The sequence below is a fragment of the Punctularia strigosozonata genome, assembly GCF_000264995.1.
Source record: "Punctularia strigosozonata HHB-11173 SS5 unplaced genomic scaffold PUNSTscaffold_9, whole genome shotgun sequence".
NCBI lineage: Eukaryota > Fungi > Basidiomycota > Agaricomycetes > Corticiales > Punctulariaceae > Punctularia > Punctularia strigosozonata.
This window is the reverse complement of record NW_006767441.1, coordinates 844,369-870,188: the sequence shown is the minus strand read 5'-3', so window position 1 is coordinate 870,188 and position 25,820 is coordinate 844,369. Positions and strand designations below refer to the sequence as shown.

Below are 25,820 nucleotides of genomic sequence, written 5' to 3'. Positions count from 1 at the left end.
CGCTCGAATTCCTCGGCGAGAACGTCTTCCTCGGGCTGTGGGTCAGAGGGCTGATATATGTAATCGGCAATTGCTGGGTGTTGACGAGACTCATGGCTGCGTACGCCGTATAAATCACTCTGCACCTTACCGCGTGCCAGGATTACAATGTACTCGACGAAAAGTCCGGGGGCAATGCCAGAAGTCTGCATTCGACAGGCAGGGATTTGTCGACGTCCGGATTTTCTGTGACGCGCATTAGGTGCGTTCTGTGTTCGGAGATGTTGCCGCGTACAGCAGAGCATATGATATAACTAGGCAATGTGTTATGTTTGCGTCTCTAAATAGTTGCTTGGTTGCGGATATGCGATGCTGGTTGTGAGTCGGAAACAGCGCTTCGTATGCTGTCGGGATCGTCGGGGGGTTCCCGTCACCCATCATATGCTGCCCATGTCAGTCCTCTCCCTCGTCTGATGTCGAGGGTTTGCCCGGAAGTGAGTCAATATAAGTAGAGGTCATGTCGAAGAACGTCCAGAGCAGGCCGTGGGTGGTAATGCTACGCAGTGCGCTGATACCGAGGCCTCGGTATATGCGCGTCAGCCCTGCCAATAGAGGCTTGGGGTTATGCGGATCGGGACCTCAATACACCTATGAGCTCAGGTAGCAAGGAGGACGGAGGAACATACCTCTTATCAACCGTTGAAGGGTCTCCAACGCTCCCCTATACTGATCTCCTGCCAGTGCTCTCTGCTGCATTTTAGTCTTGACGCTGGGGAGGATCGTGAGTCATGGAGACCAGATGTTAGACGTTTGCATGGCGAACTTACACATCCAGAGGATAGATCTTGGTTCGCGTAGGTCAGCACGCAGGAAAAAGAGATGCACGGAATACACTCACCAGCGCCCAAGAAGACACCCCAGATAATGAACCGCACAAAAAGGGAACGAGGGATGCGTGAACAGGTAGCCACGCTGGAGTCGGACCTTGCTCGCCTGACGGCAAGCGACCCAGAAGATACCGCATCGCGTCGTACTCCATGAAATATAGCGCCGTCCCGGAAGTGTCGCGTACTACGAATTTATTATCAGGGAGCAGGAAGGGCGAAGAATGGAGGAAGTCGTACAAAAGTGCAGCCGGAATCCTGTCCACAGACCCATTGGGCCATTGATACGCACTATATCCCGGATGGCTTCTATAGTAGTGGGTGCACGCTCCAGGTGTTGACCCTTCGCGGCCGCGATGCTGTATTCAAGTTGCCGTCGGATCTATGTTTAGTTGTTCGTTCAGCCGCAATTCATATATGCATCTCCGGATGCAAATTGGATTCACTTTGACAAGTTCAAATGCTGTCGGAGAAGCATAAGGGACATGAAGGCACTTGGGAGGAGGCACAGAACGTACGGACCGTCCCAACTGTTAGAAGGGACCCAGAGGTAGCACCGCTGATACCCTGTATTCCTTGGTGAACTCGGCAATGACGCATAGCAACGGCAAGACACACCCCCATGGCAGCAACATCGACTATGTTATTTTGAGTCAGGATTTGGTGATTCCGCATGTACTCCTTTGTTCCGGAATATATCGTGAAGGAAGCAGCGCCTTGGTAGAGAGGGGGATCAGGCTTGGAATGTATCGGGGAAAGCACGGCTACGGACGGACGAAGGATATCGTCGATAAAGGTATCCATATCCCGCGGTAAAACCCCCTCCACCCCTCTTCGCGGTACACTAAGGAAAAGACGCCGGGTATGGATATGGGAGTTTTGATCGTTTGCAGTCGTGACTTGACGGAGTCGAGCTAACGCTGACATCTCAGGTTCAAGTGTGGAGCATCTAGCTCTAAAAAAAACGCACCGGGTACCCCACAAACGTTGATATGTATGAAGCCGTAAGGGAGCAGACCACCGCCTTGTGACCTACGGGCAGACGATTGAGCTACAGATTTGGGCGAGCGAATGCGTGAAGCATACTACGGAGGAACTCATTGACGGTACCGGACTGAGGCTGGAATGTCATGCGTCTGCTTCATGGTCAGGCGAACGAGCTGGAAAACCGATAAAATAACCCGAACCTCTCCCCATCCATATGGAATGCAGGTTTAGGCTTTCAAGCGGCCACTACGACGCATGTGGTGGCTTCAGCCTGAGGGGAGTGTAGCGGCTCTTGTGCAACGCTCTGCACCGAAGCCTGGCTCGCGCGTGTGGTGGTTGAATGTGGGCAGTAGAAAGGGAAGAGCGAGCGCTGTGAACCCGGATCTGCAGGCTCTTGCAGCGAGGAGCGGAAGGTCGCGTCGGAAGATCGAAGCGCGTCATAAGACGCGCTACCCGAACTCTATCCCATTTCACGATCTACTCGGTGGGAGCAACTGCGCAATACACTAATAATTGACATGTTCCCATCATTTCCCCACCCTGCGTGAAATGCAAGCATCCGAGTGCCCCAATCGATGCTGCGTCCTTTCTCAGCCGCTTGCGTGCATAGCGCCGCAACTTGCACCCCACACATACTCGAACGACGAAGATACCGTAGACGGCCTGTCAGAACCCGCCCATCCTTTTCTTAGCAGGTTTCTTCTTCGCTACGGGTACTCGGCCACCGAAGGGACCAGGCAACACCTGCGTCGCGACCATGCCCGGCTGCGAGCTCAGACTCGGTTGAGACGACTGAACCTGAGTGCCAAAAGCCGGGGGCGGTCCCGTTCCCGCTTGCCGCCTCGGCGCACGTTGTGGTTCGTGTTTGGAAGGGACTACGAGAGGTGGGGCGATCGGCGTGGGTACGGATGCGGCAGGTTGCTGGCCCGTTCTCGCGGCGGCGGGGACGATGGTCGGCGGTTGCTTGGGTTGCGAAGCTTTGCCGCGGGTGGGCTGGGACTGCGCGGCGGCCTTAACGGGTTGAGCAGCCGGGCGTGATTGTTGCAAAGGCGCGGGTTGGTCCAGAGTACCGTACGGATCCTGATACGAATACTTCGCCGTCGAACTCGTGGGTTCCCACTCCCGCAACAGAAGGCGAACGCCTGCGGGGCATACACCCTTAGACGTGTGGGTGTGGTCATCGCTTGAAGGAACCTCTGGATTTTCCACTTTCTTCTCTATAGGCCGCAAGAAGGAGAACTGGACCGGAGGGGCATCCGCACTAAGTGTCATAGCTTCCGTCGCCCGTGACATCGATTCCAGGTCTTCGACGCTCGTTCTCGACCGCAGAGTATGTCGACTGATCGGAGCTGCAGTGAAGACGCTGGATGCGAGTGCCAGGTCGAGAGCAAGCTGCTCGCGCGCTTCCATTTCCCTCCGGATAGAAGCCCCTGGCCTATATTCACTGCGCTCCAGGTCGTACCGAGATAGGTTCTGTGCCATTTGGAGTGGATCGTCATCCATATCCTCGACGAACTGCTGGAGGAACCTGGTAGCGGAGAAGTGCCAACCAGCATTCTTGGCAACGTCCTCGATAGGTATCCTCCCCTGTGTCAACGCACGATAACCACGCACGGAATTGAGGGCACTACCCGAAAGAAAGTCCGCGCGACCGGCTTGTGAAGGGTCCTCTCCGGAACGGAATGCAACATCATAGCTGTATGCCAAACTGTCAAACAGATGAAAACCAGCGGCGCGGGTGGTCTTCACTCACGTTGTTACCGCCTGCTCGACGGGGATATCAGACTCCTGCCAGAAGGAGGGCATTCTGTCTAGCATGTCGTAAACAGTATCTGCAACCCCGGATTCCGCCTCAGGCATATCGAGCAATGCTACAAACGTGCTCAGCCGTCGCGGCCAATGACGATTCCCACATAGGTGTTTTACCTCTATACGCCAGTTCAAAATCGACGACCTCCTCCGCTCGAGCCGCCATGGGCCCGTAATCGGGTTTCATCCTCATTGACTCATCATCAAGCAACCGTACGTCGTCTGTCCATTCGAAATCGTATCGGGAGGGAGGGAGGCTGCCTATGTCATCTTCTGCTGCGAAACCCAGTTCCATACCGTGGACACCCCCTCGGGAATCCATGCCGTACAAGGCGACTGGAGTTTCGTTACTATCTAAAGGGTGTCGGAAGACGAGGTGCCCCAGGTTCGTTCCTGTCGGGACGACAGGCGGTAGAGCGTACGGCCACGAGTGAGATTGAACGAGACCACCGTCGCCGCGGGATACATCGTATACGGTAATGAGGCCGTTGCGACGAGACGTCAGGATAGTCAGAGGTTCTGGGAAGGAGACGTTTGTCAACGACATCATATGAAGGTGCAAGCACTCGCTCCTACTTCCTGATACTTGGATGCTTGTGCATCGCAAAGTCCGGTCGAAGCTTCGCCTGTGTTTATATGCCAACAACGGGGTCCCGGGTTTTCGTTCATCAAGCCATAATACCTCGCTGGTAGTAACAACGTTAAGCAGTCCATCAGAAGCATCGGATGGAACTGTGAAAGAGGTTACGCAGGCTTCTTGGCCTGGTGTGCTATAGATGTCCAGTGCATCGGACGACTGGAGGGGAAATGAGACTCTGACTACCCAATCGACTTTCCTACTTACTCGAAGATCCAGCTTACGAAGGTGATGACTCGAAGCGAGAAAGTAGTCGCGATCATTCTGCCCTGCAGCAAGCCTCCAGAAAGTATCTTCAGCACCAAGCTCTGAGCTCGTTGGCACCCTATACCCTGTTCAATGTCCATCTTCTGATCCAAGGGTGGTGAGGTCTCACAAAACAGGGGGGCCTCCTGGGCCATGCAGAGGAAGTCGATAGACCATGCCACGGTCATTGACGACCAGGGAGCCAGATAGCGAGGAAACCAGGGCTACATCAACAGGATGTCGCTCGTCGAGATCTGAACGCCGCAAACGAGCGATTTCACTAATGTCCATCCTCTCGCCAGTATATACGGCGTTGGCTCGATGGATCATCAAAGAGCCATACGTACGCACAGCGATAAGAGGGTCTACTTGACGTTAAGAGTCGCCCTCATCCAAAATGGTGTTTCGAACAACGCACCGCTTGTCTGATTCGGTGCCATGGGTGATGCTACGACTTGCCGAATAGGCGTCTCAAACTTACAGACAGGGTGTGCTGTCGGTTTGAACACACTCCCGGTTCTTTGTGTGTATCGTAACGGAGAGATGTCTATATAATGATGGTTACCGCGGGTCGAGATACACCTTGACGAAAGACCGACTCACTGAGTTCTTTGCCTGAATCGCCCATAGGAAAGACGACATATGCTCTTGTACGTGTTCCCGACCGCCGAACTGCGACATCCAGGAGTTGACCATCGTAAGGATCGAATTTGTGAACGCTTTGGGCGATCTTGTAGTCGTTTGCCACCTCGTCCCGAATGATTTCTGCCGGTATATCGACATCAGGATGATAAGTCCTGATGTAATGAGCCTATTATTCGGATTCAGTGATCCATATACATATTTGCGTCGAGATCAACATACTCCAGAGTCCGTGCTCTGATCCACGGTCGCGATCGGCCGCGTAAGAGGGGCATGCCGAGTTGTGGGGAAGACCAAAGTCGGGTCAGTGAAAGCCCTCAGCCTGGAACCTACGCCACGGTCAGAACAAAGAATATATAGCATCTGCGCTTTCGTACCGTCATTGTCATTAGCGGCGAGACTCCAGGACGGAGCGCCTTCGGACAGCCGCAACATAGCTGCGTGCAGCAAGCCAGGTTCAAGGATAGGATAACTCCATGGGGTCTCCTTGACTTGGGCTCTATTTCTGCGATCTTTCGGCTTCAGAGGTAGATTGCCTCCGGTGGAATACGCGGGCCAGTTATCCATGCCATTTGACGGCGTACGATGAGTTGGTCGAAGTCAGCGAACGACTGCAAACGCGCTTCGCGACTCGTCGCCGCGTCAAATGGGAGTCTGGGACCATGACGGGACACAGCCACTCCCTCCTCTCTCAGTCCTCCGATGCTGTCTGCTCAGCTGCCTGAGCGCGCCATCCGTCGGCTATGGACTGGGCAACGATGTTTCGTGGTCCTTGCTAGGTCTTTACACTCAACCTCTGCAGCGAACGCGATACCCGTAGCCACCACGTCGGCTACCGCGGAGTCTGCAGCCCCCGCCAAATGGACGCCGCAGTCCCTCCGTACTGGCCTTATAGCGCGCAAGAGGTTCATGACCGCCATGTGGGACGACTTAGGGGCGCGTGTTCCTGTCACCGTGCTTCAGGTTCGTCTGAGGGTGCAAAACAAATGTCTCAGACGCGTAGCGAACTGAACGCTTTTCCTCGCAGATAGAAAACTGCCAAGTCACCGCGAATATCGTGACCAAACGCAAGGATGACACGGAATACCACGCGGTGCAGGTAGCGGCGTCGGACAAGTCCCCGAAGAACACGACGCATCAGATGAGGGGGCACTTCCGGAAAGCTGGCGTACCGAACAAGGCTATTGTACGGGAGTTCCCTGTTACACCCGACGCTCATGTCCCCGTTGGTACGTGTTTCCGTGTCGTCCATAACACTGGTTTCCAACCTGGCCACCCATAGGCACCACGTTGTCCGCGATACACTTCGTACCAGGGCAATATGTCGACGTCGTGGCGAAATCGTAAGCGTTCGCGTGTGAGGGATAACGCATATAGCTCATTTACTTTCGCAGCATTGGAAAGGGTTTCGCGGGTACCATGAAGCGCTGGAACTTCAAGGGTCTCCGCGCCAGTCACGGCGTTTCCGTCTCCCATCGTTCGGCAGGTTCTACTGGTGCTCACCAAGACCCCGGCCGCGTCTGGCCGGGCAAGAAGATGGCGGGCCACCTCGGCAACGAGCGCGTCACGACGCAGAACCTCCGCGTCATACGCGTCGATACGGCGCTGAACCTCATTTTCCTCAAGGGCTGCGTCCCGGGTGTTGACGACGCGCACGTCATGATTAAGGACTCGAAGAAGATTATGCACAACATCGCACAGGCGGCGCAGGCTCGAGGGAGGTTGGACCGAATTTTGCCGAAGGGCGTGGTTGACCTGCCCTTCCCGGCAGGGACGGCGGAGATGGCGAAGGCATTACCGCCGGTTATTGAGGCTACATCACCTAGGATAAAGAGCCCTTTCACCCCGCAGGAGTGATTTGACTTGCATTGTCGTCTATCGTATAGGCTCTGCACATAATGGAGCGACGTGCCATTCTCGATTCTTCAAATTGAAACCATTAATGACGGAGCGTAAGGCAGCAGTTAAACTAGGTATCAACGGGAATTTGTCACGTCCATTCGTATCTCTCCTCGCACTCGCAAGACGTTAGAGCGCTAGGGTTTCCTTGAGAGCACTGATGCTCGGCGCGAAGAAATACTCGCCTCCCTTCGGGACTACAAAATCGAAGGGAAGCGTAAGGTCCGTACCCGGATTGAGAGGGTCCGAGCCGAACATATTCCGGCTGTTGTTCCCATTCTGACCAATGATGGGATCGAGGCCGATGCTCACGTTCTTCCCCGGCGGGAAGTTGGGGTTGCCCGCCCAGGACTGCTGCAAGAACTGGAAAGCGTCGACGATGCTCGCCTGGTAGCAGACGAAGGCAAGGCCGCGCTTGTGGTGCGTCTTCGAGTCTCTGATCTCCTCGGGGGTGAGCTCCGGCCCGAAGGTGATGCTTTGGCGGATGATGCGTCTGTTGTCGAATGAGTTGGGAGGCAGGTCGCTGCGAGGGTTGGTCTTGCGCTGTTTAGTGACGTTACAGTCAGCGCAGACTGGTGACCGATTTGACAAATACGACGTACGACGTGCGCTGCGAAAGGGCACTTGCTCTGGTCCTTGACATCAGAGAAATCGAAGTTGTTGTTCCTCTGCGGGTCCTTCGCTAACGCAGGGTCTGGGTGGGTGGGAGAAAGGTCGGTCGGCGTGCCGTCCTTCCACCTGCCGAAGAAGCGAGCACCGAGGAGCTCCGCGCCCTGCTCCTGCGTGAGACCGGGGTCGTTGATCGCGTGGACATTGAGGAATTGGTTGAATTCCGGCACGAGCTGCTGGAAGTGGCGGAAGACGAGGAACGAGCCGTCTGCAGGGAAGATGAGAGATGGAAAAATGCTGTTTTACTGGTCTTTACGCACCCTTAGCCCAGTCCGGCGTCAGGCCCGCGTTCTGGGGCTTGGAGGTTTGACCAACGGGCTCGCCAAACAGAACATTTCCCGGGGCGATGAGGTTGCCGCCGGGGACGGTTTTTCGACGCCGTCGATGGCAGGCTATTGTACTAGTAAGAAACAAGTCGTACGACTTGGAAATCCAGCTGTTTACCTGGCTGATACCATCCTGGAAACCGAAGCTATGTGCATTGTCAGCGTGTTACTCCGGCAAGCGACGTCGGGCTCTTACTGCTCATGGCCCTTCTCTGCACCAGGACGAACCTGACACTTGTCGGTGAATACAACTTTAGCGCATGCGTGTCCATGGCCGATCTTGAATATATCGAAGATTTCCGCACGACGATGGTCGACGGTAGACCAACGCTCGCCAGTGATCAGAATCAGGGCGTCTATTTTCTGCTTGAACACCGCGAACCAATCAGGATTACCCTGGGCGTCCGTCGGGTCGCCCAATTATCCTTGGCGTCCTTGAACTGGCCGTTCGTGAATGCGGTATCATGGAAGTCGTCATTGGCACCGAGCTGGTCACAGCTCAAATGAATGACCACATCAGCTAGAAATATCGGGGATTGCGTACCTTCTGAAGGCCCCAGTGGGAGAAGGAGATGTTGGTGCCGACGATGGGTAGCAGAGGAGGCGGATGTCCTTCAGCGGCTGCCTTCTTCTTGCTGGCTGCGATACTCGCAAGGTCGGCTTGGACTTGACTCGTGCTGGTGATCAGAGGCGCGATCTGCTTCAAGCATTTCCGGAAACAATCGACATCTGTGATGTCAAGGAAGATGCATTCCTCAACTTTCTTGGGCAGGCCAATTCTGTATCGCCGTTCCTTTGAATGGTTTGAGACGAAAGCCGGTCAGATAGACGTACATGACATCGCCCTGGATATTGTTCAGGTCAAGACCGGATGATACCGGCGCGGTTTGCTGCGATTGGAAAGATACTTGGGACATTGTCAGAGTGAGATCGTGTGCTAAATTGGGCAGTAACTTGCAGATGTCGACCTACTTATACCTGGGTCTGCTTCAAGCCCATGGCACAGACCACCTTGCAGCTCGCAGCATCACCACTTCTGACTCGCAAAGTCGCTCCCGTTCAAAGCGCAGATTATTATCCGTTCATCCAACCGAGCCGGCCGCGAGAGTTTGACAGGTCCTGCGCCATCGGAAACATCTCACAAAGAGTGAAATGGTAGCGCAGACGGCGGTGGTCCGTGCCTCTCCATATCAACGGCTGAATGCAATCACGAGCATGGCAAGAGCCGTAGTACCGCAGTGTTGATGTTCATCGTTTGGGCACATCCTAACCTTTGAGAAAATCAAGCTCTATATCTGCGTTACAGGCGACAGTCTAAGGCTGCTTCGGCGATATCGAGCGTCTTGAACATAACGTGATTGCGTCCAATTGCGAACCTTGCAGCGTTGTTCCACTAGATCCGATATCCACGTAGTCGGAAGATACGCGCTCTTCAAAGCGAGTCCCGGAATTCGCAATCGAAGTCTCTCCATCGGTCACTGAGTTTCGAGGCAGTGGCGGGATCATATTCCGTGTTTGGTGCGCCAAGAAGGCGAACCCTCGGATGCGGCGGTTGACAGTAGCTCCATGGCAATGCCTGGATGACCCGCAGGCACATGCTATAGCCAGCCATCGCCCGACGTAGTCGCAATGAACTTCGAAGGAGCATATCCCTAGCACAACGTCGTCCGAGGCGCGATCATGAGCTCGAGCGACGATTTCACTCGTGCATTGACCCGGTTAGTTTGCCGAGAGACTTGCAATGTCGTGGTCCAGCGGTGGCGGTGAGAGCCTCATTTGGTGTGGAGACGAAATCAAAGACGCACGAGTGACCCATGCAGCTGACGTCATACGAGATCAATACAGTGGTGCAAGCAGGATATCCTCTGCTATTATCCTGAAGGACGCGAAGCTGGCCAGAAACGCCTCGGCCTGAGGTTGCGTACCCACGACCATGCCGCTGGACCCCAACAACACTAAGGACCGGCTGCTAGTCCAGATTGCGTCGTACAACACCAATTTGCAAGGGCAGGAAGGCGTACCCCAAGACCTGGTCGGTAAGCCACGGATATGACCTCCATACTGCTTGTCTAATCCGGCCTTTACTGCTTGTTCGCAGATTGGCTCTCCCCGACCCTGCAAGTGTCGACCTTTCTCGCGTCCAACCCTCGCGCGCCCGACATCATCGCGGTCGGCTTCCAGGAACTATTGCCTTTACACCTCGGCCGTAAGCGCACACTCCACACCCAAGCTCGGTGCTAGTCTGAACCCTATCACAGTGCTTGGCTTGTCCAAATCCGTGATCGAGCACAGGGACGATCTCATCCTCTCCCAGATCGAGAAGCATGCCCCGAACAAGGAGCGATACGTCCTCGTCGCCAAGGTGGTAAACGTCGGCGTAGCGCTCCTTGTGTACGCTCGCGACGACACGGTCGGTCGTAAAGTAACGGACGTGGAGACGTCCTGGACTGGATGCGGGCCACTGTACATGGGCAATAAAGGCGCCGTCGGTGTTCGTTTCAGAGTTCAGGCCGAAGAAGGTCCTGACGAAATCTACACGTACGCGAACATTCCCTTCTAATCCTACAGGTGCTGATAGACACCCCTAGTTTTGTATGTGCACACTTGACCGCACAGGAAAACAAGAACGCTCGACGTCTCGACGATTATCATTACATATCGAGCTCCCTATTATTTCGACCCCTCCCCAATTCCCCTTCTTCCCCCACCAAGACAGCGTCCACGATATTCGAGACCTCGCACCTCTTCTTTCTCGGAGACCTGAATTTCCGCCTCGAATTACCGAAGTCGCATCCGCACCGTGTCGCGCATCAAAAGGGGGAGTTCGCACACGTGTTGGACGACCACGGCGAACGGGAGCGACTCACGGAATTCGACCAACTTCTCCAAGCGCGAAAACGCGGCTCGGCCTTCGTTGGCCTGCGTGAGGGCGAATTCTGGCAGTTCAAGTGTGAGTTGCTGGTGTCCCCCTTCCAGTTCACGCTTCTAACCCGCTGAGCCAGGTAGCTACAAGTATCACCACGGAGAAGTAGACAAGTACAGGTCAGTAAGATGGGTGACCGGTGTCACTGTTGCTCGGTTACTCATATTCTTACTTCAGTGCGAAGCGTCTACCCTCCTGGACGGACCGCATCCTGTATACCACCTACACCGATTCCCCGGATAAACCGGAAGAATCGAACATAACGAATCTACTGTATACCACAATCCCTTCCTATACGTCCTCCGATCACGTGAGTGTTCAACGTATTCCGTGTTGTGACTGCACTAACCCGTTCTATCCTGTCGACAGAAACCGATCGTTGCTCTCCTCATGCTTCCCTCTCCCCCTGCTTCTCCTCCGGCGGGCATACCCACACTCCAGCTGCCTGCAGGCGCGACATCGATGCCTGACCCGCACGCCAACCTGAAGCGTTATACCGGCCGCGTCCTCGATCGCCTGGCCGGTTTGGTGCTGTACATCCTCACCATCGTCGGTTTGGGTTCGCCATACCTAGGGCTGGGTAATTGCGTGCTCGGACTGAGCGTCTGGTCCTGGTGGATGTCGCGGTAAACGCGGCATACGGCGCATCGTTGCGTGTATCCGACAGACTATCATCACCCTTCACGTTCCTTGTGTTGTTTGACTTCTCTCATTCATTCGCTTGTTGTAGGACCTGCATACCCCGCACATCTAATATTTGGATGGTGGTCATACCGTTCTCGCATTTGTTCGGCAACTACTATGTACACACTGATTATGCCTAACGTTTTATTACTGTTGTTGCGAATGCCATCGCCCGCAATCGCAATCCCATAATGTGCATATCCATCATTCACCACGAGAGGCCATGATCAGTTTCTTCCCAATCCCCAAGCAACACCCAGGAGTTACCCCTCAGCACGACTGTTGCACATGTCCATCCCTTGGCTATCGTACATTCATCCTGAGTCGATGGCAGTTTAGGCCAGCAGCTTGGAGTCGATGATCTCCTTCGTCAATCCATCCGCACCGTCTCGCACGTCAATGACCTTGCTGACATCGGCCTGGAAATGCCAGATGAGGCCCGATCATAGAAACTGAACGAGTGAAGGACTCACGGTGTTCTGGAAGTCGATGAACGCCGAGGCGTGAAGCGTCGTCAGACTGATCTCGGCCGTTGGTGGAACCCAGTTGAGCAGCACGAGCGGGAAGGACTTGCGACCGTCAGAGTGGTGCAGTTCATATGACAAGACGACGTAGCGCGGGTTGTTCTCCGGCAGCTCTGTGGGCACGCCAAGGATCGTATTCATTTTGTGCCCAAGATCGGAGCAATGCATCGACGACAGCACCTTCGGCTAGATCCTCAATGGAAATGCTGTCATACTGCTCGACCTCTTCGAGGATGAGCTTCTGCTTGTTGACGCGCACGATCATGGCCGCGCTCCCCGCGTTGCGGCGTGCGAAGCGGAACTTGCGCAGGGCATCCTTGAGCTCCTGGGGGATATCGACGGTGTGCGACTGTATGTGCGAAAGGCGACGAGCGGCGCGTCGGCAACAGTGAGCACGAGAGATTGGACATGATCGAACGATGGGCTAGCTGACCATGGAGAGGGACGGAACTGAAGCGGCTGCTCGCGGCAAGCCCCCAGGCTTATCTTAGGTGAGAGCCGCATGCGGTCGTGACGCCTCTGTACATATATGCGCACCTGAGCCCAGGGCGGACCACCATATGTGCCTCCCGCAGTGATACCCCCTGGCCGACGCTATCCTGCCGAAATTCTGCCAAACCCTTGATCAAAGCACTGCGCATACGCTGCGGAGTACATCGTCTGAGCTGCCGCTTAAATCCAGCCAGCAGCCATGTCCCAGTCTCTCCCGCCGTCGAGGATGCCGTCGCAATCGCGCTCGCGCTCGAGGCCGCACCTCTCGCACAGGGGCACGTCGCGGTCCTCAATTCCTTACTTGCCCGGAGGACCGCAGGACCTGATCCTGCCGGAGGGGACCGTTGGTGAGGAGGCGGCAGAGCTGCTTCAGGAGTTTGTGCGCCCGCATCACCACTCGGAGGATACGCTCATCGAAGAGGAGGACGACGCCCCGGAAGAGGACGCCGAATTGCTCGCTCAAGCAAAGGAATATCACAAGACGCTCCCGTGGTGGAAGAGGCCGAGCGGGTACTGGTGAGCAATGTTGTCTCAGGGTGCTATCGCGGGACAGATATTGACGACTTCGCAGGTTCCTCTGGCTCATGCCGTTATCGTCGATCGCAATGAGCACGACGATTGCGCCTCGGATCGAGATCTATACTATGCTCGCGTGCGACGCCCACAAGCCGGAGTACACTGCGGGACATGGCTTGGAGGATCTTGGAATCCATCTACCGTTCAGCAGTCGATCCTCCGGCGAAATTGCGATCGCAGGTTCTTCCGAGCCTGCTGACCTTTCCCCCATATCCCCCATAGATCCACCAGCAATCAACTTCGCGACAGCATTCGAGAACGGATCGAACAATGGCACTGTATTGCCGAACCCCAAGCTCTGTCGCTCAGATCCCGAGGTCCAAGCAGCGGTCGCTAGGCTCACTGCTAGTAAGGATCACACAGAGTCGAAAAGCGCATTTAACTCACGTTTTCGTCAGCGTTGACCACTGGCCAAGGCATTCTCGCAATTCTTACCACGGCGTGGTGGGGCTCAGTGCGTAATGTTGTTGTCCAGTGTTTCTTCGTCTGATATCAATCGCGGTCTTAGCTCTCTGACAGGCTCGGACGAACTCGTGTCATAGGCGCAACCATTATCGGCGTGCTGTTGATGGACTTTAACTTCATCTTCGTGACCCTGTTCGCGAAGCGGCTTCCTGGTGGCTACTGGTTCCTACTCGTTGGCCCGTTGATAGAAGGGTGCCTTGGCGGTAGGTTCAACAATGTGACAATCTAGCACGATTACTGATACACAATTCTTCAGGGTTATCGTCAGCTCAGGCTGCTGTGCACGCATATGTGTCTGACTGTACAGAGCCGGCGCAGCGAGCTCGCATATTCTCGTTGAACATGGGCCTGCTGTTCATCGGTATGGTTTCTACATTCGCGGTTTGGTACCTTACTATAACCAAACTTTTGCGCAGGCATGGCGCTCGGGCCCACTCTGGGTGGTATCATCATACGAGTTACTGGCAACATTCTCTCCGTCTTCTATCTCGCTGCGTGTGTGCACGCGCTGTACTGCTTCGTCAACTGGGTTATCCTCCCTGAGTCTCTGACGCGCGCCCAGATGGCTGCGGCTCGCAGAAAGTACCGGGCGATGATCGCCGCTAGGAAGGAAGAGACATCGTCCATGAGTGCATTGGCAGCGGCAGCTTTCCATGTCAAGCGCGTCCTGATGTTTTTCACGCCGCTCGCGATCTTTTTGCCGATAACGAAGTCCAGCGGTAACCCTCTGAAGGGCAAGAAGCGCGACTGGAACCTCACGCTCGTCGTTGCCGCTCACGGCTGCGTCATTCTGATTATTGTACGTTCTCGAGACATCACCACTCAATCAGATATTGACATCGTGCTCCGCAGGGATCCTACACGTACAAGTTCCAATATGCTCAATCTAAATTCAACTGGAACTCTGAGAATGTCGGTTACTGGATGAGCCTAGTTGGCGCCTCGAGGGCGGTTCATCTCTGCGTCATCCTACCTCGTTAGTGCTTCACCTCTGTCCCAGCGTGAGCGAGAGTACTGAGGTCTACGTTAAGTGATCATCAAACTATTCAAACCCAAGGCCCAACCAATCGAGCTCCCGATCGAGCCTTCCGAACCGTTGCAACCTCGTTCTATGGGTGAAGAGGCGTCTTACGGGTCCAGTTCTACCAGTGGTGGCCCTCCGGGATCAAGGGATCACCACCACCAGCTGGGTGCCCATAGGCATACCCACTCCTTAACATTCGACCTTTGGATTGCCAGGGTCTCGATGTTGATCGAGGTCGTAGCATATACCGTGATGGGCCTCGCGAGCAACGGAACGGTCTTCACTCTTGCTGGCATGGCTGGCAGTCTAGGTGCCGGTTTTGGCCCTGCCATCCAGAGCGTCGCGGTGGAATTATTCAATGCCAGGGGAGGCGTAGAAATTGGTAAACTGTTCGGTGCAATGGCACTCATCCAGGCCATCTGGTTAGTCATCCTTCTTCGACCCAAAGATGCTGTGGCTGACCATCGGCCGCCAGCTCGCACATTATCGGGCCAGCGACGTTTGGTGTGCTCTACATGAAGACAGTTGCGACTTTCCCCGGCGCTATCTTCTTCATATCCACTGGCGCCGTGGGCTCCGCATTCTTGTTGCTGTGTTTCGTTCGCGTCCCTGCGCCTTCGCCTGTTGACGCTGAAGAGCAGCCGCTCGCTCACCCGGCTCAAGAGGACACGTTGGTTGACACCTCGGCTTCGGATGGAGGTCGGAAGTAAGTGAGCTTCCCATGGACGTCAGGCCCAAATACGAACTCCTCCCCATTCACACATTACCCATTATTCCCGATAGAAGCTACGCGGAGAGGATCTTTTGACACATTAGTATCGTACAGAACTTATTTACTTCCACTATCTCCTCCTACTGTTCTGTATCAATTTGACTGCTTGGCTTGTACCCGCTTCCAATCACAGGATTATGCTTAGTATGTACTATCATGGATGCTTCTATGCGGCTTCTTTCAGCTGCCGGGATAGCTCAGCTGGGAGAGCAACAGACTGAAGAAATCCTGCTTTCTGGAGGTCCCGTGTTCAATCCACGGTCCTGGCATTTTTTTCCCATCGCGTGGAATTTTTCAACTCCACAGTGGACCGGCTGGTTCGACGTGGGCGAAGAGCGACTGCGAACACACTGAAGGAATACGATGAAGTGCTTTAACCCGAAGCTTGTCGACAAACTTATCCCCCACGTGTAGTACGTTACAGGGTCTACCGCGTTTGTACGTAGTCATCTATCTTGAGCAGCAAGCACACCGTCTCAGTGGCCAGTTCCACCGCGCTCGTTGACACCAGTAACGGTTGCACGACGTCCTCTTCGAGGATATTAGAGATCAGCCCCTGCGGGAAAGATGGTTAGGTAGATCGATAAACGAAGGCTAGCGAACTTGCCTTCCGGACGTTGATACCCGCATTGCGCTCGCCGAGTGCATGCCGGTTGCGGAGCTCGGTGACGATCGCGATAGGGTTGAGGCCAGCATTCTCGGCTAAAGTAGTGGGAATGACCTCCAAAGCATCCGCATATGCTTGAAAGCAGTATGATTCCATCCCCTTCAGCGAATTCGCGTACTGTGACAGCAGGCGCGAGACGTGGATCTCGGGTGCCCCACCTCCGCCGATGAGCGCCCTGGAGAAGTGACTATGAGTGCAGGCGGATGAAACATCGACGCAGCCTACTCACCGCTTCTTTACTAAGCAGCGGACAACGCAGAGCGCGTCGTGCAAGCTACGTTCGCACTCCTCAAGAACGAGAGAGTTGCTGCCCATGGCAAGGATGCTGACCGTCCTGCCCTTGTTCTTGACGCCGGTTATGCGCACAACCTTCACACCATTCTCGCTGGTCTCCTCTACGAGATCCGCATAGCCGAGCTTGTCCTCTGTGAAGGCCTCCACGTCCGCAACAGGCTTGCATCCAAGAGACTTGGATAGAAACTCGATCTCGTCGCGCTCCACCTCCTTGACGCAAAGAATGTTCAGCCGTTTGAGGAAGTTGAGCGAAGTATCGTCGACGGCATCACGGAGAATGGACTTTTGGATCAGGAGGACGTTGCAGTTGGCCTTCTTGATCTTTTTGCAAATGTTAAGGAGGTATTGACGACCTTCCTTGATAACCTTGTCCATTTGTCGGTAGTCATTGATGACCACCGTGTTGTCCATCTGACCCAAGCACATCATTAGAGCGAGTTGTCAGCTGAATCGGACAATGGTCCATACGTCTGGTTTCGGCGCGGAGAGCTGGAACTGAATGATGCCGATCTTTGCCTTCTCCATGCGCACGGGACCGCCCGCGGCGGTGACGACGTTCTGATTCAGGACAACGCCCTCCACAAGCTCGGTGTCTTCAATCGTGCCACCAACTTTTTTCACTATGCGGATGTCGCGAAGATCAACGTTGGAGGATGTAGGAGTCACGAGTCTCGTAACTGCTTCAACAGCAATGGGAGCGAGAGTGGAGGAGTATTGAGAGACGATCTAACATCAGGTATTAAAAACGTCACAGTTCTGACGGGCTCCAAGCTTACTTTGGAGTTCAAAGATGTCGTGGCTGCGCGCAACAAGCTCGCCTTATCGCTGAGATCGACCGGTGTCGAGATTTCCGTCAGAAACTCAACCGCCTTCGCAGAAGCCTTGAGGAAGGATTCCGCAATGATCGTCGGGTGCAATCCCTTTTGTAGCATCTTTTCTGCGGCACCGAGAAGACTTCCGGCAAGAACAACAACAGAGGTAGTTCCGTCTCCTGCCTCCACATCTTGTGCTGCAGAAAGATCGACTAGCTAGGACCCGGCGTCAAAATCACTGATTGACCGAGCCACAAAGTAACTCACCATCTTTGCGGCAGGGTGTAAAGCTTGTATACTGCGCAGGATGGTGGCACCATCGTTGGTGATGACCACCTCGCCTTTGGCCGTTTGGATCTGCGGAAGTGACCGTTCAGCTTCTAGGCCGAAGATCCGCGTCTGCTCTCGTACCATCTTGTCCATCCCTCGAGGACCCAGTGATGTCCTGACAGCATCGCTGATCGCTGAGAATTGAGTGCGAATTTCAGAACATATGCGGGCCGAAGGAAACGCGTTGACTTGCCCTTTGCTGCGACCAAATTCGACAGCCGTACCTCCATCGGCTTGCCCTAGTACGCGTCAGCGTGTGAACAAGACACAAAGACCATTCAGGCGCACCTTATCATTGAAGGTCGCATTGCTGGGCGTGATCGCAGATCTGGAGGCAGCAGAGGCCATAGTTGTACGATGTGCGCGACTGCCTTAGGCGAATTCGCGGTGGAGAGTCAAGGCAGATGAGACGCACGTGCACCATTGATCTTGCAGCAGGTGCCCTGGCTATGAATCATGGCTTGCGCGTTCTGCGTTAGCGTGTCTTGTCCGTACACTCGTGAAAAACCATGGATCCAGTGCGTTTCTACCGACAAATAGGCTGCATAAGCTGATCTTGCATTCTGCTAGTTCGGAGGAGGCGGCCTCTTCGCTCAATTAGCACAGTATGTCGCTGTAGCGAATCGAACGCAGGGTCGTTACTGATCAACTTGCCAGGGGCTTTGGCGCTGGTTTCCCTGGTGGCGTTCCTGGAAGGCGCATCAACCCTCGAGCCTACGATGACTACTTCAAGGCGTATAGTGTTGCGATGCTCCCGGGAAAGCAACGGGACAACCTTAGTTATGGCGGGAAGAGTGCGTCTCAGGCGCTGCAGATGCTACCGTGCAGTCTAACCCTCATGTAGTCATCATGCCGCCCTCTGCTCTTGCCAACCTTACATCGCTTGATCTTGAATCTCCGTGGATGTTCAAACTTCGCAATCCTGCTAATCCTGCGGCATCCACTCATGCTGGCGTACTCGAGTTTATCGCGCAGGAAGGCTGCGTTCATTTGCCTTACTGGATGATGAAGACCCTGCGGTTAAACGAGGGAGATCCTATCCGCATCACCGGTGTCGAATTGCCTAAGGGCAAGTTCGTCAAATTCCAGCCTCAGCAAGTCCATTTCCTCGAGGTTTCCGATCCTAAAGCAACGTCAGTGTAATAAGGCCTTGTGCTCCTCGACTGTGCTGATGTCCGTATGAAACAGCCTCGAAGTTGCCCTTCGAAATTTCTCCGCACTAACTCAAGGCGACGTCATCGAGATCGTCTATAACTCTATCGTCTTCGGCATGCTTGTGATGGAGGCTCAGCCAGGAGGCGAGGGCATATCCGTGCTGGACGTCGACCTTGAAGTAGATTTTGCCGCGCCCGTGGGATATGTAGAACCGGAGCGGCCGAAGCCGCCACCGCCAAGTACGATGGCGTCCAAGCTGAAGATCGACCTTGAATCAACTACAAACACACCCGGTTCGTCAAGACCGGGCTCCAGCCTATCCGGAGCTTTCGCTGCCACCACTGGCGAGAAAGGCAAGGTAGTTGTGAGCAAAGGTGGGGACGAATGGGAAAGCTTCAAAGGACGTGGCGAAACATTGTCCGGTCGTAAGACGAAGGGCAAGGGTGTCAGCCATAGGAAGATAGAAGAAGCACCGGTTGACAGCAAGATCATTCGAACAGAGTATGTTGATGTGATCGTGTTGTCTTACCACGGAAGCTAACAAACATCTAGCAAACATCGCATTGTGTCAAATAACACAGTGGAGTCTGGCGAGCGCGTGCCTGCTCCACTGAATTTGCCATTCGGAAAGCTCTTCTTTGGCTTCAAGATAATCCCGTACGTTCCGCCGGAGAAGAAAAATGAAGAACCGTCTGGGGTATGCCACATCATTCATCGTTCCTTGAATGCACGAGTGCGAAAGCCTAACCATGAGCGACAGTCTGTGACCTTCAGTGGCGGCGGAAATACCCTTTCCAGCCGAGGACCCGCTGGCCCTGGTCAAACAACGAGTGCGAAGGGAAAGGGAAAGGAGAAGGAGACTGAGACGGACGCAGAAGCGCAACCTCAGAAGGAGTGGGGATCCGGGCAACGACTGGGGGCGAAGCCGACGTATGGGGCGGGCGGTGCCAGCGTACCTCAGATACCTCGGCGACAGCAAGCTCGCGTCGCACGAAGTCCATCCCCGGATTTCGGGGTGGACGATGATGAGGATGTGATTATCGTGGACAGTGACTAGAGTATGCATGCATGCTGCACCGACGACGTTGACGACGTTCTTTTCACTGTATGTATAATAAATACTGTACTACGTTTCTGTTCCCTTCAGCTGCATCTCGGCTGGATCTGCGGCCTCCGTCCGGATATTTCGTGGAGTGCCGAGTCGCGGTTCTCCGGTAAAGCGCAACTTATCGGTAGATGATGAAGACCCTTCCGAAGTCACCGTCCCCTTTACCCTGACCCGCGCTCACCAGCCATTGCTCCAGTTTGGGCCATCCAATTTCAAATTTAACACACAACTCATCCGTGTGGTGTTCGCCGTCCAGTAGAGGCAGCAGCTCCTTCGGATACGGCAGATCATCCGAGGCATCTCCGTCCAATACAGCTATCGTTTGGACCATCGGAGCTGATGGCGATTGTGTAAGCCTCGGACGTCTCCTGGGGGTATCGTGGTGTTTGGAGAAAGGTGCCAAGGGGTCACCGATGCGCAGCCTGTCGGGCGCAGAAACGGGTGCCGTGCGCGACGGCCTCATCGCCATGCTCGTAGGGTCGGCCTTGAGGTGGGACCTGCGAGAGCCCTTGGCTATTTCAGGGCTTCGCAAATCACTGAGCCTTGCGAAACCCTTCGGCGCAGCGGTAAGGATCTGCGGGGACGAGTTGCGGCTATTCGATGCTGTTGTTATGCCTTGCCCTTGGGGTAGCTGCGCCCGTCTATGGAGCTGTTCAAGCGACTGCTCCGCTGCACTAGACTTTCGCTCAGGTACGTTAGGATCCTGAGCGCGTATACGGGTGAGTGCGGGCATGCTCTCGTTCAGCATCGCGCTGATGTCTACGGCATTGATGACGCTGACGGAAGCGGATGCGGCAGCTTTGGTTCTTCCGCGAGTGCCGGTTATCGGGCTCGGCGGAGTGGGTGCGGTGGGAAGGTCGGGAGACATAGGTATTGAGGACCATTCGGTTGGAGGCGTAGGTGTAATAGGGGATGTTGGCAGGGATGATTTTCCTCGGGCACGACCGATGGAGGAAGACGACACCTGCCGGGAGTTGGGAGGTCGGGGTAGGGCAGCAAGCAGGATCGGCCAACGGTGCACTCGATGCAGGAAGCCCTGGGTCACGTTGAACGTGAACGAGGGCCGCGACGGGTATGTAAGTGTAAGGCTTACCTTGATCACACCGAAGCTCGTGAACCGCCGCACATCAATACCGAGAGATTGGATGTCTTGCTCTTGCATCCATTCTGCGACGGTCTTACCAGGTTTGAGGCGTGAGTATAAACGGAGGAGTTTCGGCCAGTCAGGAACTTCCCTGCCTATCACCAGTATCAACGGATGCGGCGCGGTAGACAAGTTGCGACCTGCCTGGCTTTGTAACGTATGGACCACATTCATTGTGGACGTGTGCTTCGTCGGCGAGCCATTGCACACTCTTTCGTAGGGTGTACATGTTCGAATACTGGAATACGTCTATCATCATGACCACCTGATAGTAGCTGTGATTGCTCTGTCGGCTTGCGGAAGCTATTTGAAACGAGCATTCACTCACAGGAGGTGCGATATAGCCTGACGTGCTAAATCCAAGTCACAATCCGCTAGGTCTGCGATGCGCTTTACGTGGTTGACACCATCGATGTACTGGCATACCTATGTAGTGTATATGGAGTCAAAATATGGCAGCATCCAATTTGTCAAGCTTACCAACTTTGACAACGGTAAGATCCCAGTTCGGTTGCTGTCGTTTCCTAAGGTCAATCAGGGCTATAGGAACGGCCCAGTCCCTGACCGTCGGCGGATTGGGGTAAAATGGGAATATCTTCAATTCAATCGAGTTGAACTGGTCGATGGGTATGGATGTCTCCGAGTACGAGTTTAAGTCTTCATATAGTTGTTCAAGGAGACCGTATATTGACTCCGGTGAACTTGAGAGGAATGCCGATTCTTCCTGATCGACTTACGGTCAATGGTGATCACATACTGATATCGATGGAATACGGACCTCGCACGAAGTTAGCACGCGAGAGACCTTGCGAACGATAGGTTCATAGCAGCTCAAGTCCGCTGTGCGATCGAATACAAAGCATAGATTATATCGGAAGTAATTCCTGGCATAGCTCCCTTTGAGTTCAACTGGAAAACCGATTATCTTATGCCTCCTTGTGGTGCATATCACCAAACGTCCGCACAAAGGGCTGGGAGGGATCACATATTTTTTGATGTCGTCGAAGTTGAAGAGCATGCGAGTCGCGGAAGTGGAGGTGGATCGCTTAAGGGGTGAGACCCCGAGCTGACTGGGAGTTCGGCCACCTGAAAGCTGTGGAAGCTGCGAAGAGCTGGACGCCCGTGAACTCGACTCTTCAGAAGTAGGCAGAGGAGGCGGAGAAAACGAGTTGTTTGCGGAGGGTGGCGGGGTGTCTGTCGGGTTTGAGGTTGCTATGAGTCCCTCGGGAACCTGGTACACGACCTTGGGCCCCTGGCGAACATCAAATACGGCGTAAAAGACAGATTGGATGCGAGGCAGAAACGAGTCGCCGTCGGGGCTCATGGTGGGCAAAGCATGAACTCCGTGCTTCGCGTAGCCACCGACGCGTTTCATTTCCTCTTCTCATCGCGTCGCCCGTCTTGCTCCAGTTCGCCATGGCTGCCGTTGTACCTGCAGGTTTTCTTGCCCTGCCGCTACCGATCGCACAGCTTTCCTTAGCTGCCGTCCTCAAATGTGGCCAATCCTTTCGCTGGTCGGTCTACCCTCTTCTTCCTCACCCCGGTCCTCAAGAACTCTCCTCGGAACCAACCCACGAATACCGTCTATGCTTGCGAGACCGTGTGGTCTGTCTCCGTCAGACACCTAAAACACTGTACTATTGTGCGCACTTCCCTCAACCGGCCAACAGCCCTATGGAGCATGAGGAAAGGAATGCGACGACGTTGGCCTGGGTCAGAGATTATTTCCAGCTCCACGTCGACCTGGAAATGTTGTACGAAGAGTGGGCTGAGCGCGACCCGGTGTTTAAGATGATCCAGACACGATTCTCTGGCATACGCATGTTGCGACAGGATCCTTGGGAGAACCTAGTCTCGTGAGTTGCAATTGAAAGCTTCTCGTCGCCTTCTGCTCATCGTCCGCATAGCTTTATCTGTTCGTCGAACAATCATATCTCACGCATCACTGGAATGGTGAAGTCGATGTGCAGACACTATTCACCTGCTTTGCTATCCCTTCCCCCTCCGTCACAGCCCCTATCCTCATGGGCACCTCCTTCACCAGACCCCGAAAGCGATCAGAGCCGTTCGGAACCGTCAAAAGAGCTCGAAGTCTTCCATCCTTTCCCCTCACCATCCGTTCTCGCCTCTCCCTCCGTTTCTGCAACCCTGCGTCAACTCGGATTCGGGTATCGTGCGGAGTTCATCCAGCGCACCGCACAGATGCTAACCGAGGCACATCCGGTATCCTTGAGTTCGAGCTTTAACGCAGGAGTTGAGCCCGCAGAGGCATGGCTCGCCACACTCCGACACATGCCCACGGCAGAGGCTCGGGAGGAGCTGCTCAGATTCGTCGGTGTCGGCCGTAAAGTGGCAGACTGCGTGTTGCTCATGAGCTTGGACAAGGTATTGACGACGTGACGCGTGCCCGGGGAAGCAGGCTCACTTACTGGATATGGCAGAGGGAATGTATCCCTGTGGACACACACGTCCATCAAATTGCGATCAAGCACTATGGTCTTGGTGGATCGAAAACCAAGACCAGCATGACGTCGAAACTGTACGACGAGGTGAACACGAAACTGGCGGCAACATGGGGAGATTATGCCGGATGGGCGCATTCGGTACGTCTGTCATGCTCTGTAGACAATGTCCTTAGTGCGTTCTGTGTTAACCAAACATCAGGTGCTGTTCACGTCAGATCTCAAGGCGTTCTCCACCTATGGGCTGCCAACCCCAACCTCAACGCCGACAAGGGAGACGCCGACTGAGCTGGCTCCGATGAGCCCTGTGTCAGCGAACAAGCGCAAGAGGAAACCGGGGCAAAATGATGCGCTGCCGGTCCCTACCATCGACAATTCGGTCAAGCATGAAAAAACCGAAGTCGTAGCGTTGGGGTCGGCTGACGACGCTGCACCCAGCCTGGCTGAGCGGGTGAAGCGGCGACGAAGAACGGCACGAAAGGACTGATGTTTTGTGCAAACGCCTCCACGTTGAGATGGGACGCATATCTACTCGGCGCGACATTTTACGCTACGAAACTCCGACGCTGCACTTCAAACGGGGACGAGAAAGAAGTGCAAAGTTGCAGAGAGTGGCAGTCTGTGCCTAATAATCCGCCTTTGGCGACTCCGGCAACGATAGGACAATATGTTGGTCCTGCCTGGGCAACAATGAATATCGCGAACAGCAACGGCTCGTTCATGTCGTTCATGTCCACCGTCCAAGGCTGGGGCTTTCTCCATGGCTCGCTTCCATGCCGTGCGACTCGAGGTAACGCGATGGTGTCGACGGACTACGCTAATGTTCGGTTGGCATTGATATATCCACATCCCACGCAAGAGTATCGGAGCTGGTCTGAACCCTCCTCGGACGGGACAATCTTGAATATCGTTCCGAAGAACTCCTTCAAGTCGCGCATGAACTGTATACTGAGCAAGTTATGAGATAGTGCCATCTTATTTGCGACAAGCCACCGCTCACGTTCGCTCCGTTGGCTCGGTCATGCAACACCGGCCGACGTCTTCGCTGCCAAGCGCCATGAACAATAGAGCAAAGCTTTGGTGTTGGCGGTCGACGCAGCTACCCCGTCGGATCTCCTCAAGCAGAGCACGAGAAGCGATGAGTGCCACGTCCTCAGGCGCTGCGCCGGGTTTGGACACAGCTTCGGAGCAGTGAATTGCGCCTGTTGTTGATTCTGCAAGGAGACTAAGAGCATATCCCGGTGACCTTGCACCGGGTCAGTATGAAAGGATATAGCGCTGGTGTCGGCGTTTCAGACTCACTTGCCGCTTTCCTCGCCCTTGTACACATCGGAATAGAGATATATGTCCGGTATGTACCGGTTGAGAACCGACCGACAAGCATCGATCATTCGGTTTGAGAACTGTGGGGAGACACGGACGGCATGCCTGGCGTGCTGATTTCAACACCGACAAGACACGCGAACCGAAGCGTGCACTTACGCAATCCCTCGTATTCTCTTGATCCGTCCGGGGTCCACAAAATTGAGTGTCTTGACCTGCTTAACGATGGGACACAAGAATTGTACTTCTCCTCCGCCTAGTGGAGGGGCCCCTCGCTTCTTGATCCGCAACTCCAATCCTTCGGAGATGCCGAATGGTTGCAAATGAGGTAGGGTTACCGTCCGTATGAGATCGACCTTTGCCAGTGTCAGCCTGATTGAAGTATTGGATGCGGCTACCCACAGAGAGGTCCTTGTCGTCCGTAGTGATTCCCCGGAGCGTGAGCTGCAGCGGCTTTTTTGCGAAAGGTGCTATCATGACCATAGGCTCCAAGAAATAGCCGACTGATCGTGACAAGGGACAGTCGTGAACAGCAGTACCTCCGGCTATGATCCCTGGCTTGACGAGGATAGCGGTGCCTGAGATTCGCATGGGCAGGGGGTCTTTGAGAAGGAGAAGTCTAGCTCACCCGTCAAGGAGATTTCAATTACAGTTCCATTGGTGACCTTCTCGAGCAGGCGTAATAGACTGACTTCGTAATCTACCTCAAGTATAGTTCCCGGGTTGGTTTACGGACGACGGCAAACTGAAGAAACATGCTCACCCCTGAGACCTGGGTCCTTATCGTCCGGGCGTATTTTGTCAATCTTCACGGGCTTCCCGCTCAGAATAGACAAAACAAGTCGTTGTCTCAGGTACTCGTGTCCGCTGAAATGTCGCAAATTCGGAGTATGGGCCATTGTACGATTGCTGAGGACGAAGCTCTGGTCGGGGAAAGTTTCAAGAAGAGATTAGGCGCCCAGATTACGTGCATGTTGCCGACGCGTC

General features: G+C 54.5%; 11 protein-coding genes and 1 non-coding gene across 12 annotated transcripts; 5 read left to right on the top strand and 7 right to left on the bottom strand.

Annotated features, from left to right (window-relative positions):
• Window positions 1-256: 256 nt before the first annotated feature.
• On the bottom strand, window positions 257-2,171 carry PUNSTDRAFT_53606 (mitochondrial carrier). The gene is made up of 12 exons (XM_007385467.1): window positions 2,051-2,171; window positions 1,950-1,999; window positions 1,834-1,895; window positions 1,636-1,777; window positions 1,482-1,579; window positions 1,382-1,430; window positions 1,310-1,326; window positions 1,104-1,245; window positions 878-1,050; window positions 807-823; window positions 666-748; window positions 257-617 (listed from the first exon to the last, which is right to left on the bottom strand). Exons 1-12 carry the CDS (start codon window positions 2,062-2,064, stop codon window positions 433-435), a joined length of 1,032 nt encoding a protein of 343 aa, XP_007385529.1. The 5' UTR covers window positions 2,065-2,171; the 3' UTR covers window positions 257-432.
• A 345-nt stretch (window positions 2,172-2,516) lies between these two features.
• PUNSTDRAFT_144758 (uncharacterized protein) lies at window positions 2,517-5,619 on the bottom strand (the record flags this gene model as incomplete). Its single annotated transcript, XM_007385466.1, has 6 exons — window positions 2,517-3,546; window positions 3,604-3,721; window positions 3,777-4,178; window positions 5,146-5,353; window positions 5,407-5,513; window positions 5,562-5,619. 6 exons carry the CDS (start codon window positions 5,617-5,619, stop codon window positions 2,517-2,519), a joined length of 1,923 nt encoding a protein of 640 aa, XP_007385528.1.
• Window positions 5,620-5,883: 264 nt separating this feature from the next.
• Window positions 5,884-7,107, top strand: PUNSTDRAFT_89402 (mitochondrial 50S ribosomal protein L3; the record flags this gene model as incomplete). The annotated part of the gene is made up of 4 exons (XM_007385465.1): window positions 5,884-6,147; window positions 6,212-6,413; window positions 6,467-6,527; window positions 6,579-7,107. The coding sequence occupies 4 exons, from the start codon at window positions 5,887-5,889 to the stop codon at window positions 7,039-7,041; spliced, it is 987 nt and encodes a 328-aa protein (XP_007385527.1). The 3' UTR covers window positions 7,042-7,107.
• Window positions 7,108-7,212: 105 nt separating this feature from the next.
• DyP4 (Dyp-type peroxidase) lies at window positions 7,213-8,995 on the bottom strand (the record flags this gene model as incomplete). The annotated part of the gene is made up of 7 exons (XM_007385464.1): window positions 7,213-7,626; window positions 7,686-7,960; window positions 8,013-8,224; window positions 8,275-8,434; window positions 8,461-8,566; window positions 8,623-8,857; window positions 8,913-8,995. 7 exons carry the CDS (start codon window positions 8,993-8,995, stop codon window positions 7,213-7,215), a joined length of 1,485 nt encoding a protein of 494 aa, XP_007385526.1.
• A 1,016-nt stretch (window positions 8,996-10,011) lies between these two features.
• On the top strand, window positions 10,012-11,631 carry PUNSTDRAFT_114706 (skeletal muscle/kidney enriched inositol 5-phosphatase; the record flags this gene model as incomplete). The annotated part of the gene is made up of 7 exons (XM_007385463.1): window positions 10,012-10,114; window positions 10,177-10,284; window positions 10,337-10,616; window positions 10,667-11,028; window positions 11,081-11,120; window positions 11,179-11,311; window positions 11,371-11,631. The coding sequence occupies 7 exons, from the start codon at window positions 10,012-10,014 to the stop codon at window positions 11,629-11,631; spliced, it is 1,287 nt and encodes a 428-aa protein (XP_007385525.1).
• A 389-nt stretch (window positions 11,632-12,020) lies between these two features.
• Window positions 12,021-12,645, bottom strand: PUNSTDRAFT_114705 (glia maturation factor beta; the record flags this gene model as incomplete). The annotated part of the gene is made up of 4 exons (XM_007385462.1): window positions 12,021-12,104; window positions 12,159-12,322; window positions 12,390-12,558; window positions 12,643-12,645. 4 exons carry the CDS (start codon window positions 12,643-12,645, stop codon window positions 12,021-12,023), a joined length of 420 nt encoding a protein of 139 aa, XP_007385524.1.
• A 282-nt stretch (window positions 12,646-12,927) lies between these two features.
• Window positions 12,928-15,476, top strand: PUNSTDRAFT_70844 (MFS general substrate transporter; the record flags this gene model as incomplete). Its single annotated transcript, XM_007385461.1, has 9 exons — window positions 12,928-13,217; window positions 13,273-13,625; window positions 13,676-13,731; window positions 13,786-13,945; window positions 13,999-14,103; window positions 14,159-14,541; window positions 14,595-14,718; window positions 14,774-15,188; window positions 15,242-15,476. 9 exons carry the CDS (start codon window positions 12,928-12,930, stop codon window positions 15,474-15,476), a joined length of 2,121 nt encoding a protein of 706 aa, XP_007385523.1.
• Window positions 15,477-15,724: 248 nt separating this feature from the next.
• Window positions 15,725-15,807, top strand: PUNSTDRAFT_t74. Its single transcript has one exon. It is a non-coding gene; the product is annotated as a tRNA-Phe (tRNA).
• A 100-nt stretch (window positions 15,808-15,907) lies between these two features.
• PUNSTDRAFT_53603 (T-complex protein 1) lies at window positions 15,908-18,001 on the bottom strand. Its single transcript, XM_007385460.1, has 9 exons — window positions 17,930-18,001; window positions 17,835-17,880; window positions 17,723-17,775; window positions 17,579-17,668; window positions 17,276-17,527; window positions 16,968-17,225; window positions 16,435-16,910; window positions 16,146-16,380; window positions 15,908-16,094 (listed from the first exon to the last, which is right to left on the bottom strand). Exons 1-9 carry the CDS (start codon window positions 17,987-17,989, stop codon window positions 15,966-15,968), a joined length of 1,599 nt encoding a protein of 532 aa, XP_007385522.1. The 5' UTR covers window positions 17,990-18,001; the 3' UTR covers window positions 15,908-15,965.
• Window positions 18,002-18,150: 149 nt separating this feature from the next.
• PUNSTDRAFT_45689 (UFD1-domain-containing protein) lies at window positions 18,151-19,853 on the top strand (the record flags this gene model as incomplete). The annotated part of the gene is made up of 6 exons (XM_007385459.1): window positions 18,151-18,159; window positions 18,212-18,246; window positions 18,299-18,435; window positions 18,486-18,774; window positions 18,830-19,297; window positions 19,349-19,853. 6 exons carry the CDS (start codon window positions 18,151-18,153, stop codon window positions 19,851-19,853), a joined length of 1,443 nt encoding a protein of 480 aa, XP_007385521.1.
• A 169-nt stretch (window positions 19,854-20,022) lies between these two features.
• PUNSTDRAFT_70815 (nitrogen permease regulator 2) lies at window positions 20,023-22,372 on the bottom strand (the record flags this gene model as incomplete). Its single annotated transcript, XM_007385458.1, has 8 exons — window positions 20,023-20,172; window positions 20,869-20,940; window positions 20,998-21,139; window positions 21,189-21,323; window positions 21,377-21,474; window positions 21,533-21,772; window positions 21,827-22,114; window positions 22,280-22,372. The coding sequence occupies 8 exons, from the start codon at window positions 22,370-22,372 to the stop codon at window positions 20,023-20,025; spliced, it is 1,218 nt and encodes a 405-aa protein (XP_007385520.1).
• A 251-nt stretch (window positions 22,373-22,623) lies between these two features.
• PUNSTDRAFT_89393 (18S rRNA biogenesis protein) lies at window positions 22,624-25,741 on the bottom strand. Its single transcript, XM_007385457.1, has 10 exons — window positions 25,597-25,741; window positions 25,462-25,533; window positions 25,236-25,411; window positions 24,993-25,189; window positions 24,813-24,938; window positions 24,511-24,756; window positions 23,713-24,458; window positions 23,490-23,651; window positions 22,956-23,433; window positions 22,624-22,904 (listed from the first exon to the last, which is right to left on the bottom strand). The coding sequence occupies exons 1-7, from the start codon at window positions 25,730-25,732 to the stop codon at window positions 24,323-24,325; spliced, it is 1,089 nt and encodes a 362-aa protein (XP_007385519.1). The 5' UTR covers window positions 25,733-25,741; the 3' UTR covers window positions 22,624-22,904; window positions 22,956-23,433; window positions 23,490-23,651; window positions 23,713-24,322.
• Between the last annotated feature and the right edge of the window lie 79 nt (window positions 25,742-25,820).